At 21.1% G+C, this 14,085-nt stretch overlaps 2 protein-coding genes across 3 annotated transcripts; one reads left to right on the forward strand and one right to left on the reverse strand.

Annotated features, from left to right (window-relative positions):
* Positions 1–132: 132 nt before the first annotated feature.
* On the reverse strand, positions 133–7,520 carry LOC552700 (cullin-3). 2 transcript variants are annotated; one of them, XM_006566654.3, is made up of 14 exons: positions 6,319–7,520; positions 4,749–5,132; positions 4,470–4,673; positions 4,168–4,347; positions 3,626–4,000; positions 3,261–3,431; positions 3,098–3,205; positions 2,850–3,027; positions 2,517–2,776; positions 2,254–2,423; positions 2,001–2,139; positions 1,794–1,921; positions 1,667–1,725; positions 133–519 (listed from the first exon to the last, which is right to left on the reverse strand). In XM_006566654.3, exons 1-13 carry the CDS (start codon positions 6,376–6,378, stop codon positions 1,701–1,703), a joined length of 2,382 nt encoding a protein of 793 aa, XP_006566717.1. In that variant the 5' UTR covers positions 6,379–7,520; the 3' UTR covers positions 133–519; positions 1,667–1,700. The 2 variants fall into 2 exon arrangements, with proteins under 2 accessions (XP_006566717.1, XP_006566718.1); XM_006566655.3 differs by having other exon boundaries at positions 147–505.
* Positions 7,521–7,750: 230 nt separating this feature from the next.
* On the forward strand, positions 7,751–10,580 carry LOC551276 (isocitrate dehydrogenase [NADP] cytoplasmic). The gene is made up of 2 exons (XM_623670.5): positions 7,751–8,823; positions 9,122–10,580. Exons 1-2 carry the CDS (start codon positions 8,632–8,634, stop codon positions 10,334–10,336), a joined length of 1,407 nt encoding a protein of 468 aa, XP_623673.3. The 5' UTR covers positions 7,751–8,631; the 3' UTR covers positions 10,337–10,580.
* Positions 10,581–14,085: the final 3,505 nt, after the last annotated feature.

Genomic DNA, 14,085 nt, shown 5'->3' on the forward strand with positions numbered 1-14,085 from the left:
ACTTTGTAATTTTAAATATTAATTGATTATTATTTTACTTATACTGTAAAATTTTATTTTTATAATTTAGACGTTAAGAGGTTAATTTAATAGGAAATGTTAAAAAATGGAATAACAAAGGATCGGATAGAATTAATACGATATTCTTATATTTAAAATGTGTCGAAACTAAAGATTGCTTTTACAGGGTTTTATTTTTTATTTAGTTTGCGTAAGAAAGGGTAAAACCTTTTGTTTAAATATTAAAACTCTATATTAATAAATAAAGGTATAAATGGAAATAAAAATATGATGCATTTCGCATGTTTTTCATTTCATTTCGTCAACACACGAGCTCATAGTAATACGGTCTTTAATCATAATTTTTGTCTCATTCCTTTATTAAGTTCTTCGTCTTTTATATAAACAGCGCGCACTCTTTTTTTTATTTCACCATCTGTGACATTGTCTCTTTTTTTTATTTCCGCATCTGTTACAAATTCGTAGAGATTCCACTTTTGGCATACTATAATAAATATTCTGCGATTTAACGAAAAATTGGATTAATTCAATTGTAATAAAATAATTGATGAGCTAGGTGGAAGAGGTGGAGCTCGCAGAAAACTTACTAAAATCATTACTTGTATTCTGAAGTTTTAGGATATGGAAAATGATTAAAATAAAGTAATCAAATATTAAAATGAGGCAAATATATTCTTAGATATACATTCACATGTTTATGTACACACATAATAGATAATCACGAATGTAAATAAAATCTTCATATATAACACTAATAATTTATCACTATATCCGTGTAGATTTGTTTTTGATCATAGATACATATGTAAATAGGTTACAAATATAAAAAAATGCTGAATCATACACACATAACGAATGAATCAATTTTAACGATAACATAAATTCCATTTATTACTAATAAATGTTTGTATATAACGTATATTCAACTGAATCCTGTTGAACTTAAATTACAATTTTCTATTATAGTAAATATTTTTATATATTTAATTAAATCAATCATATAGATACAACTGAAATATGATAAAGTGAATTCAAGGAAGAGGATATCAAGAATTTTACAGAATATATTTTTGTAAAAAACTTACTTTGATACTTGAAAATATATATTCTAGATCATTCAATTATCTTCATGTCAACCTTTTCCACCAAACTAGCCAATTATTAAACACATTTATCTATTTTTTTAATTTCGAGGCAATCAACATCAATTAATTTCAATTTATAAAATCATTTTTTTTTTTAAGCAATTCTATTTTAAATTTTAGGTTTTGAGATAAATATAATTATCTTTAAGATTAACATGTACTAAATACTATATATAATAACTATATTTAAAGTAAATAGATAATATAAAAATTTATCAAAACCTAAAACATAAAATAGAAATTGATTTATATAAATAATTAATATAAATTAATAATGGAATGTTAAATTAATCATTTATCTGAGTTTGTATTATATAATGTGTTTATGATGTGGAATGCCTCGTTCGTGATCATCTTAATTACGTTTATAAAAAAAATATTAGAGATGATAACAATTTTCAATGAATTAATGAAAAACTGAAGATGCAACATATAAGTTGATAAAATATAAGATAATGAAAAGATATTTAAAGAAATAGGTACTATTATAGATTACTTACATGTTTGTACAGATCCAACATTTAAATTCGAGCATTAAGCAACATACGTATATACTTTCCTAGAATTAAATTGACATTAATATTAAAAATAATTGTTAAAAATAAAATAAATAATAATTATACAAACCTATCTTCCGGCGTACGAGCCAAATATTCACGTTCAATTAAACCTTCAATACGTTTTTTAATTATTACAGGCGACGGCAAAAATCGACCTCTTAATTGTTCTGTTACTTCAGTTACAAGTATATTGTGCTAAAAAAATATAATATGAAATAAAAATATATTAAAAAATATTAAAATAATAATAAAACATAATAATAATGTTACATACTGGCATACGCTTTCTATCTTTCATAATACGAACAATAGCTGCTTCTATTTCATGTTTTCTGTCTTCATCTACTTTGTTGCGAGTTTCTCTTCTTTCAGGTTCTGATTCGCCTTTTGCAGCTACTGTTTGAATCTTTACTCTAAAATAAATTATAAATAATTTATAAGTAATATATTAAATAAATTGATTTAGTATTTTGATTTACAAATTTGTTAACTATTATATCGATTTTGATTTATTGTAAATAAGATACCTATGTAATTTACTGGTAAAACTGTCGTTAACACAAAAATAATGTGAAGGTTCTATTTCCTTTGTACGAGGATGCTTTAATAACACTCTTTGTGTAGCTTTTCCCATTGCAAGAGATTGTAATGCTCTAACCAAGTCTCTCTCTGGAATATCGGTTTCACCTTGAATTTCCTACACAATATTTTATATATTATATAGATAATCACGAAGACTTTAATATTCTTCAATAAAAATTGGGAAATAAAACTAGATATTCAAACTAACCTCGTACGTCAATTTTTCTCTTTTGTTAAAAAGCATTAATACACACATTTGATAAGTTGATACTTGAATAATGTGTTTTCTGGTATTTCCACAACTGTTGTTACGTTGATTTAAAATACTACCATTAGTAGATATTCCAGTACCATACAAATTACCACTTCCATTGCCAATGGAACTTGAAGACGATGGTGTATCTAAGCCACCGCAACTACTTTCTTCTCTTCGTGGTCCATGAAATACAGCATTTAAATCCGCAGAACCTAAAAAGATTATATTAATTTATATTATCAAAATTAAAGATATAAAAAAAAAAGAGCAATATTAATTAATAACCTAATTGTGGTTGTAACGTTAATTGTCGACCACTATGTTTAGCAAGATAAAAACGTCGGAAAGCATCAAAAGCATCTCGTGGAGCAGCTGGCATGCTACATTTTGGAGTTGCAGATTGTGTCGGCCAAAAACCGGTTGTCAAAACTCTTACACTTATATCCACTCCATGTAAGTTTGTCTATAAAATTGAAAAATATAAAAATCAATTTATGAAATAATTATAAATATTTTAATTTATAAATGCTTACATTGGATGTAAGGACATGATCTTTAAATTCATCCATAATAGTATTACTAACTGTTATATCTTTGAACATTCCCTCCAATTTTGATGTGAATTGACATCCACATTCAGTCTAAAATAATTAATTATTAAATAATCTATATTAATAAATTAAAAAAAAAAATTACCTTAAGTTTGGATATCATGTTTTTTTCGCTATCATCAGATACAGATTTATTCAAAAGAAGACGTTTAGCTAAGTGCTGTTTATAATATCGTTCAAATACATCTTTTTCTTGAAGAAATCTAAATAAAACCATAGTTTTATCCAAGATACCTTCGATTTCCTGTTCTGTCATCTAAAATATATTAATACAAACATTGATTAATATTATATACAATTGTATCAATTAGATTAGGAATTGAAATGGAAGATAAAACTTATATATTTTATTTAAATACAGAAATCCTTTGTAGAATGTAAGATATGTATTAAAGTTTTATAACATTACCTACCATAAAAATTTAGTTATAAAAATACAGTTAAACTAACCCCTTTAACACCTTTTTTCAGCTTATCATCAATGAAGAGCGAAAGATATTCTGGACTTTTTGTATTTAAATTGAGAAAGTATTCAAAGTCAGATGCAATCATTTGTTTATAATTCTTATCATTATTAAACGAATAATGAAGAAAATGATCGAAACGATCTTTTAAATCTAGCAAATTCTGAATAAAAAGAACTGCATTTGTCGTTGATTCATGTTCCTCTTGAACCATGGCACGGCCTTGTTCTTTAAGAAATTGAGAAACACAATCGCATACAGTACGTAAACCATCCGAAACTCTCGAAAATAATTTATACATGCAGCCAAGATCTTCAGTTTTTTGGTTTTTGAGCATATGTACTACACCACTATTTTCCATCTTCAAATAAAAATATAAATTGTTCTAATTTGTTGTTATTTATATTTAAATTATTTTTTAAATTGTCACAATAAAATATTAAATACTAAATATTTTTAAATATTTTAAATTTTTTAATATTTTTAAATATTAAATATTATGTTATTATGATAATATTATATTTATACCTCGACAATAGTTTTCATATGAATTTTAATTAGTTCTTCTTCTACAACTTCTACTATTCGTGGTTCAGTAGATTCATCTAAATAATGTTTTGCTCTTTCTGATTCTTCACAAATTCTAGCTTCAACTTTTTTTATATATACTGATGCACTATTTTCAGCCAAAAATTTTTGAGATTCCATCTAAATCAAAAAAAGAAATATTAAAAAATAATATTATATAATATTAAATTAAATAATATAAATAATATTATAAATTAAATTAAATTAAATAATATTATAAAATTTAAAAAAAGTTTTCTTACTCTATAAAATTCAGCACTTTGTTGTAAAAAAGGCCTTTCAAAATCTTCCTCATAAACTTGACGACTGTTAATGCCAAGTAACATTAACATTTGGCAGGCATTTTTTATTGCAATGCGATCTACAACTTCTCCTCTTCTTTCTCTTGCTACCATGCCTAGTAAAGTTTCTCTTAAATGATCTCTAACACATCCATATCTGACCACCTAAAATAAGATTTATTATAAATCTTTCACAATTATTCTATTCTTATTATTTTGAACTAAGTAACAATCATTTACCTGATCTCTAAATATGATAAGTCCTAAATTATACACATTGTCCACATCATGTTGTTGCACATAAACTCTATCCATATACATTAAAATATCTCTTATCATTACCATAGATGTCTGATGATCATTCCAAGCTTGATTTAATGTTTGAAGAAAATTGTTGTGAAGAGATCTTAATACATCTTCTCTGACTTTATTTTCTAAATGATGTGTTACAACTTCTTTTAAACCTGTATATAAACGTTCACCATACTTGTGAAGAACCATAGTATAAGCATTTCGATAAAGCTCTTCAAAACTAAGCCCTGAATTATTTTTCTTCTGAATTTCTTGAATAGCATTTTTTAATAGTGCCCAAATACTTTCTACATACTTTTCATCCATAGTTGTCTAAAAGAAAATTAATAAATTAAATATTTAAAATTTGATTATTAAATTTATATTTGATTATTAAAAATTATTAATAATATATAAATAATGTTTGAGAATTAAAATTAATTTAATAAAAAATCAAAAACAGGTGAGAATATTATTATAAATAATAAGTTTTATTAAAAAAATCAATAGAATGCATTGAATTATATATAATATAGTTTTTAATATTAATAAAATATAATTATGATATAGAATAATTAATGATAATATCTAAAATGAATATAATTATATATTATATTAGAATATTTTGAATGTTCAAGTATTCTTAGCTTCATATTTTAACCTTTTTTTTCTTACAATAATTATTTCAACATTGCCTTTATTACATAAAAGAAATATTATGAATATTAAACAAATAACAATGCTTAATTTATCAATATCATTTTGTCATTGTACAAATACAAATTTTATACTTTATTGCTTTATTAGATAAAAGTAAATTATGTAATAATAATAACAAATACAAAGAATATTTTACTAGTCAATTATAATTATAAGATATGATCACAAAGAATATTTCATTAGTATTTTAAATATAATATTAAAATGTTATTTGATCAATTTTTAATGTCATATTATTTAGCACAGAAGATATAATTTTTACAATCACAATTTAGTGGACAATAATCACAGTTCCAAACTTTATTGACAGAATAAACTGAAATTCATTGATAAACATGATAATATTGAAATATTTATATTTCATTGCTTTTATTTTATATGCCACTATAGCAACTGCTGATACATTCATCTTTGTGACAATATATACAACATTATAAACATGATTCTTTAAAGTTCAAAGACACAGTATATTGATCATAAATAACATCTAAATTATGATACTATGTGTTGTTATCCTATAAAGTATAAAAAGAAGAGTTTTTGTAAAAAAATCAGGTGATAAAAACTACTTTTACAAATTATTCTATTTTTTTTATAATTTGACATATAATTAAAAAGAATTGATTATATATAAATGTATATATATACGCATAAATTTGAATAGCGTATTTATTAGTTTATTTATAGATATTAAATAAAAGTAAAAAAAAGAAAAAAAACAAAATATGAGAACAATTAAATTTTAAGAGATAAAAACGAATGAAGGCTAGAAAGAAAAAACAAACGAAGCCATACTCACCGGAAAAGCACGTATGCGCATTTTGCTTTCTTTCTTAAGCATAGCACTGCTCTTCATCATGTCGAATTTCTAGTTGAACGGAGATTCTTTTAGAACGAAGATTCTTTTAGCTCTCTGGCCAATGCTATAATAACGTTACACCGTGTGTACATTGACACCAGTTAAACGTAGGGAGCATTCATTCGCGTACAAGGTAGAATAGCCGACGATCGGCTATTGCGTGAAAAATATGATCACTCATCCACGTTCACGTTATGCAGGAGAGTCAAAAATTGTTGTTATCATGAACATTTAGTAAAAGAAAGAAAAATATAAGATGTATCGGTGAAGAGGGGGAAAAAAATGAGAAACTTAGAAAAAGACAGACAGGAAAGGGAAATGGAGAGGAGAGGAAGGGTAAAAAGTATTCTCTTTTTATCCGGTAGATGAAAATGAGAGATAAGATACTCAAGGGTTGAAATATAAAGGAAAAGATGAATATGAGAGGAAAATAGATAAGGAGGTTGAACTAAGGTGAAACAAACGAAAAAAAAAAAAGGAAAAATCACACACTCCTGTCACGAAGCAATGAATCTGTCAAATTTCAATAATACACACAAATTTTGATGATTTTTGAGCACATTAACGTAATTGTCGGTACGTTCTCAGCGTCTTTCGAGGCATAGTGAATTTAGATTGTGAAAACTCGAGTTTTCATCCTATGATCCGATATTGAGTACACAATATATCATTCACAACGATATGCTCCATGCACATGAATCACGAACACTGTTGTCAGTATAGATTCGCTCAGTACAAATTTCATTATTTTACAGCGCCATGAAAAGAAGCTATTTTTTTTATTTTATATATTATTCATTAATATCACTTTAATTTCGAATTTAACAAATTTATTAATTAAATATCATAAAAATAATATTTTTAATTCAATTTGTTTAATAACTATGAAAATTTCTCGCAATTAGAAATAGCTTACTTCAGACTAGTATTTTTATCACATTCATGAATTTTATTTCTTAAGTAAAATCAATCATATTATTTTTAACATCTACATATTACTAATATAAATTTAAATTATTAACTTACTTAATATCAGTAAGTTATAACAATAATCCTTCGAATCAATTTGATATATTCTTTTTTTAAAGAACGCTTTACATGAATAATTTTGTATTAACGTTTGTCTCTGTATTCATTATCTATTTATATTTCCTTGTCGTAGTTTAAAAATCTGGAGTTATGCACTTTTTAAGAAAATTTTATAGAAAAATTAAAAAAAAATATTATTATTGTGAGATATTTATTAATATTATTAAATAAAATTAATATGTTTTAATTTTTGAAAGATATTCTTTTATCTTTTTTCGAAAACAACTATTTAATAAATTATTTAAAAATTGATTAAATAATAATAATTGATTAAATAATAATATTAAATTAAATAAAATAAAATATAACAATATTTTAATTAAATTAAATTAAAATAAAATATAATGTAAATGCTTTTGCATCACATGTACACTATTATATGACGTGTATGTTTTATTTGTACTAACCTTGTATTTGTTTTATGAATGTATTTATAAAATGTAAATAATAATCTGAAGGATAATGGAAGTCATTATTTAATGATATTCAGTTAATGTCCATTTTTTTTAGTTTTAGTTGAAAATAGTAGTAGAAGAATTTAAATATCATACAATGAAATTGATATCAATGTCGAAATATTTAACTTGTTTGTTAATTTTTTAGAAAAACAAAAAAATGACAGTTTGTTTTAAATTTTAAAGGTTATTCAAATTATTTTTAAAAAACTGTGTAATTTATGTATAAACATTTAAGAGAAGTACCTGCATTTAAATTTCTGTACATAAACATAATTTATCTATCGTAGTACAAACTTCAAAGATTATATAAAAATATGATAGATAAGAAATATCATTAATATGATAATATATTATTAGTAGTTATTAATATCATATTTCATTTAAGATTTATTACAAATCTTTATATTCATTACATTTATCTATTTGTTATTTTATTATATAATAAATACTTCAGTGAAAATAATGTTGACGGATTGTTTAAAGTTAAGATCATATAAGATCATATAAAGAATTGAAAGTATACATATATTTAAGACAGAAAAATACAAATATTTTTTGATAAAGAAATTTAGTTTCATCGATAAAAAATCTATTACGGCAACTTCTTGTAAGTTATATAAAGTAGATAAGAATAATAAATACAATAGTAAATACAATCGAAATACGACAGTAGAAAATATATTAAGATAATTTGGACAAGATTGCCATGTTTTTTTGCCACCATCTTAATAAAGCGAACGTGCATTTTATAAGAAGGGCTTATATCAAATCTTATAGTAACAATATTTTTTCCTCACAAATATTATTGCCAAAAATTCATCAATCATTCAATAATTCAACATTTTTATTCGTTAAAACATTCAGTAACATTTCTTCTATAACAATGACTAAAATACAGGTAAGTAATTAATAAAATTGCATTACTGACACTTTTATACATATATATATATATATATATATATATATATATATATATATATATTGTATGTGTGTGCACGCGTGTGCATGTATATTTCGATTAATTAAAATTTCTTTATATTATTTTTTTAATAAATTTTTTAACTAATTTAATTATTTTAAAAATAGCTTTTTTTTTACAAATATAAAATAATATTTATATATTATAATTTGATTTTGTATTATTACACGTTTTTTTATATATAATGCATTCTATATATTATTACTATTTGTTTTAGGTTGGACCTGTTGTTGATGTTTTAGGTGATGAAATGACAAGAGTCATTTGGGATTCCATTAAAGAGAAACTCATTTTACCATATTTAGATATTAAATTACATACTTATGATTTGAGTATTGAAAATCGAGATGCTACTAATGATAACGTGACTGTAGAATGTGCTGAGGCTATTAAAAAATATAATGTAGGAATCAAATGTGCTACTATTACTCCAGATGAAAAAAGAGTGAAAGAATTTAATTTAAAAAAAATGTGGAAAAGTCCAAATGGTACTATTAGAAATATTTTAGGTGGTACAGTTTTTCGTGAACCTATTATCTGTAAAAATATACCAAAATTAGTAAACAGTTGGATTCGACCAATTATCATTGGCAGACATGCTCATGCAGATCAATATAAAGCTGTAGACTTTATAATACCTGGTCCAGGAAAACTTGAAATCACTTGGATTGGAGATAATGAACAAAAAATTCAACATATAGTTCATAATTTTAAAGGACCTGGCATTGCACAAGCTCAATATAATACGGATGAAAGTATTCATGCTTTTGCTCACAGTTCTTTTCAATATGCTTTATCAAGAAATTATCCTTTGTACCTTTCTACAAAGAATACAATTCTTAAACAATATGATGGTAAATTTAAAGATATTTTTCATGAAATATATGAAAAAGAATATAAAGCACAATTTGAAGCCAAGAATATTTGGTATGAGCATCGTTTAATAGATGATATGGTAGCATATGCAATGAAATCAGATGGTGGTTTTGTATGGTCTTGTAAAAATTATGATGGTGATGTTCAATCTGATTCTGTAGCACAAGGTTATGGATCTCTAGGTCTGATGACTTCAGTTTTAATTTGTCCAGATGGACGTACTGTGGAAGCTGAAGCTGCTCATGGTACAGTTACAAGACATTATCGTCAATATCAACAAGGAAAGGAAACTTCAACAAATCCCATTGCTTCTATATTTGCATGGACAAGAGGTTTACTTCATCGTGCAAAATTGGATGATAACAAAGATCTTAAACAATTTTCAGAAACATTGGAAGCAGTTTGTATTAATACTATTGAATCAGGTTTCATGACAAAAGATCTTGCAATTTGTATCAAAGGCATGAATAATGTTACTAGATCTGATTATTTAGAAACATTTGAATTTATAGATAAGTTAGCAGAAAATTTGCAAAAACAAATAAAAGTAAATTGACTAGAATATCTTTCTAATAAAATGTTATCAAAGTATTAATTATATATCTAAAAAAAGCTATTATTAATGGTTATGGGAAGAGAATATGCATTTAGATTATAAAAATAAAATGTAATAATATAAATGAAATTGAGATTAATATATTGTAATTATAATTTTTGTAAAAATATATTCATCAAATTCTGTTTTGATATTATATGTACATATATATTTTTTTAATATCTTTAAAAATTGTTGTAAAAAATTGATTTTTATTCTTTTTACTTTCCTTTCACGAAAAAAATATGATAATTTTTTTTCAAATATTAATATTAAATATTATTATATTACTATTAATACTAAGTTATATATATTGTAATTATTAAATATTATTTAAATTATAATATTTAATATTTATAATATTTATTGTAATATTATAATATTATAATATTATAATGTTATAATTATAATAATATTAATATTAATATATTATAATATTATTATATTATAATAATAATTATAATATTTACAATTAAATTATATATTTTTTACTTAAATATTTCATAAATCTTAAATAATATAAAAATTTTATTCATATCATATATATTTAATATATAAATTTATATGAGTTTGTTAATTGATCTTTTTATTTAGTTTTTATTTCATATATTTGCAAATTGATTTCATTTAAAGTACATTATTTATAAGAATTATAAAAAAGAATAATATTAATTTTGTACTCTATATTTAATATTTAAAAATAACTTTTTATAATTATTTATATATAATATATTTTTAATAATATCAAAGAAATAATACAAAAAAAATATTTATTGTTTTAATTTTTAAAAATAAGGTTATCAATTCATAAAAGATGAAATATAATAATTAGCATAACCTTTATATTTATAAAAGTAAATTATCAATTATCAAAATCTGATATAATTTTTTTAAACTATAATTTTATTTTATTTTTTATTTAAAAAATTAAAAATTATTATTAACAATATTTATATAAATTACATAATTAATGATACTCGATAATATCTATAATCATATACTGAACTAATTTTAATTGTTTTAAATTATACAATATATTATGTTGAATATATGCGTTTATTGTAATTAAAAATATATACTTTTATATTAAATAATTACCAAAACAAATATATATTATCATATAGATTCTAATATTCACTTAATTAATGAAAATTTAATTCCGTATATTATTGTTTATTATTCTAAATCATTAACTCTCAAATCAAATCTGAAAAATAATTTACAAATATTTCGAAAAATTAAAAATAGCTGCAAATAGCTAAATCTAGATAAGTAATAATTTATTATAACATATATACTAATTTGATATATTATTTTATTTTACAAAATCAATGATAAATTAAGAAATTGAAATAAATAACGAAATAAATATAAATAATATTAAATAAATATATTATTAAATATAAAAAAATAGATTAATATTTAATAAATATTCTATCTTAATCTTTTTCTTTTTTTTTTGCATGATAACGAAACATATTAACAGTAAAGTTTTCGAAATCTTGATATTAATCTTGATATTAAATCTTGTTATTGATATTAAATCTTAATTAAGCAATAGATTAATTGAAATGTTGTATTTTTACTATGTTTCTATCATTAGACTGTATAACAAATTTTTATATTCCTTCCATTGGTTTGTAATAACTTATACGAAAAAAATCTCAACATTTCTAATACTAATATATCTTTAATAAGATTTGCTATATTTCTGCAATCAATTTGCTTTTTTATAAAATTTTGTATTAAACTTAATATTTTTCTGACAAAAAACTTTAGGATTCAGAATTTTGAAAAATCTATTGAAAGTAGATTTTGTATAAAGTTAAAAAAAAAAAGATTAATAATTTATGTTGTAAATTAATATATTAATTATATATTAAGTTATTTAATTTTTATGTATGATTTATAATAAATTTATAATCATTTTAACAAATTCATATATTTATATTTTATTTATTTTATTTTATGTTATGATATTTAAAATATCAATTCAAATATATTTAATAAATAATAATAATTATTATTATTATTTGATAAAATATATTTAATAATTTTCGAATAATAGAAATATAAATATTTAAAAATAATATAAAATAATATAAAAAAATATAAATATAAAAAATATAAATAATATAATAATAAATAATAAATAAATAATAAATAATAAAATATAAATATAAAAATAATCTTAATTTTTTTTTACAAAAAGATTATATAATAATATAACTTCGATATTGTTTATTATATTTGTTTATTATAAATAATTTTTAAAAAAATATGATATTTTCATTAAATTTTGAAAAATTGATTTATTGATAATGATGCAAGTTTTAAAAAATACTTCATATATATAATATTATATAATATAAAACTGTAAAGAAAACAATCTATATTGTGATAGCTAAAATATATATTTATATATTATTTAGTATTTTCATGATAAATTTTAATAAACAATTAGAAATAATTCTTTTAAATAAAAAAATATATATAAAATATATATATTTAAGATATTATTATTTAATACTTTATTATATATTATTATATATTGTATGAGATATTATTATTTAATACTATATTATATCATATGAAAAAATTATATATAACATATAAATAATTAATATAATTATTTAATTAATGGTATTCCTATTTAAAATCTTATTTTAATTATATTATTAATTAATTAAATTATTATTAATTTAATATATTATTAATTAATATATGGAAATCATAATAAAAAAAAGATATAATTAAAAAAAATTATAAAATTTTTAATTTATTATATATTTATATATACTTGTTTTTATTTAAAAGTTATGTTTTTAATAGAATGTATAATGATAATTTATTTTTTATAAAAAATAAAAGTAAAAAATAAAAGTAAAAAATAAATTCACTTTTTTTTAATTAGAAAAAAAAAGGAATTATGATTTAGAAAATTTAGTATACATCTTAAATATACTATTTTATAATAACTAATAGAAATTAAAAATTAAAATTAAATACATGTAAATTAACAAATTATTTTTAATAATCTAAAATTTAAAACAAATTTTTGAATAATGTTATTAATTTTTAGTAGTATCATAAATTTATAAAGTAATGCAAACGAAAGAAATAATTTAATATTAAAAAAATTTAACTATTATGTATTATGATGATTTTAAATGATTTATATATATATATATATATATATATATATATATATATATATATATATATAAAAATAATTTATTAATATAATTTATTAATTATTTAATAAAAAATAAAAAATCATTTCTAACGAAATGATAATAATTGCAGATTTCCTATCTATATTTTATTGTATTGTTTATTTTTATGCTTTTTGAAAACTAGAAACTTAAAATTTAAAAGAATTAAAAGAAATAATATTATATCGCTAAATGTTAATACCAAAATTTATATGCGAAATAATAGGCATGCAAAAGAATAAAAACGGAAAATCAAATCGAAATATTTATGATATTGTTTTTTAAATTTAGTTTAATTAATTTGTTTAATATTTTTAATATGGAGATATTTTTCAAGATAAGATAACTTGTCTTCCCTATTTAATGAGCTAACTATTGTCATCATCAGCTCATTCTTTTCTCCTGCAGTTGTATCGAGGGCTGCAGGAGAAACAAACTAGAGGAAGTGGGGGCGTTTGAGGAGTATGTGGATACCAGCATCACAATTGGAATTGC

Source organism: Apis mellifera, linkage group LG11 (genome assembly GCF_003254395.2).
Source record: "Apis mellifera strain DH4 linkage group LG11, Amel_HAv3.1, whole genome shotgun sequence".
Lineage (NCBI taxonomy): Eukaryota > Metazoa > Arthropoda > Insecta > Hymenoptera > Apidae > Apis > Apis mellifera.

Coding starts and splice junctions, on each gene's coding strand:
- LOC552700 (XM_006566654.3), bottom strand. CDS start 6,378: ATGATGAAGAGCAGTGCTATGCTTAAGAAAGAAAGCAAAATGCGCATA. Junction 4,001..4,167: donor ATATGAAAACTATTGTCGAG/GTATAAATATAA, acceptor TTTTATTTGAAG/ATGGAAAATAGTGGTGTAGT. Junction 3,206..3,260: donor ACATGATATCCAAACTTAAG/GTAATTTTTTTT, acceptor TAATTATTTTAG/ACTGAATGTGGATGTCAATT.
- LOC551276 (XM_623670.5), top strand. CDS start 8,632: ATGTTTTTTTGCCACCATCTTAATAAAGCGAACGTGCATTTTATAAGA. Junction 8,824..9,121: donor TAACAATGACTAAAATACAG/GTAAGTAATTAA, acceptor TATTTGTTTTAG/GTTGGACCTGTTGTTGATGT.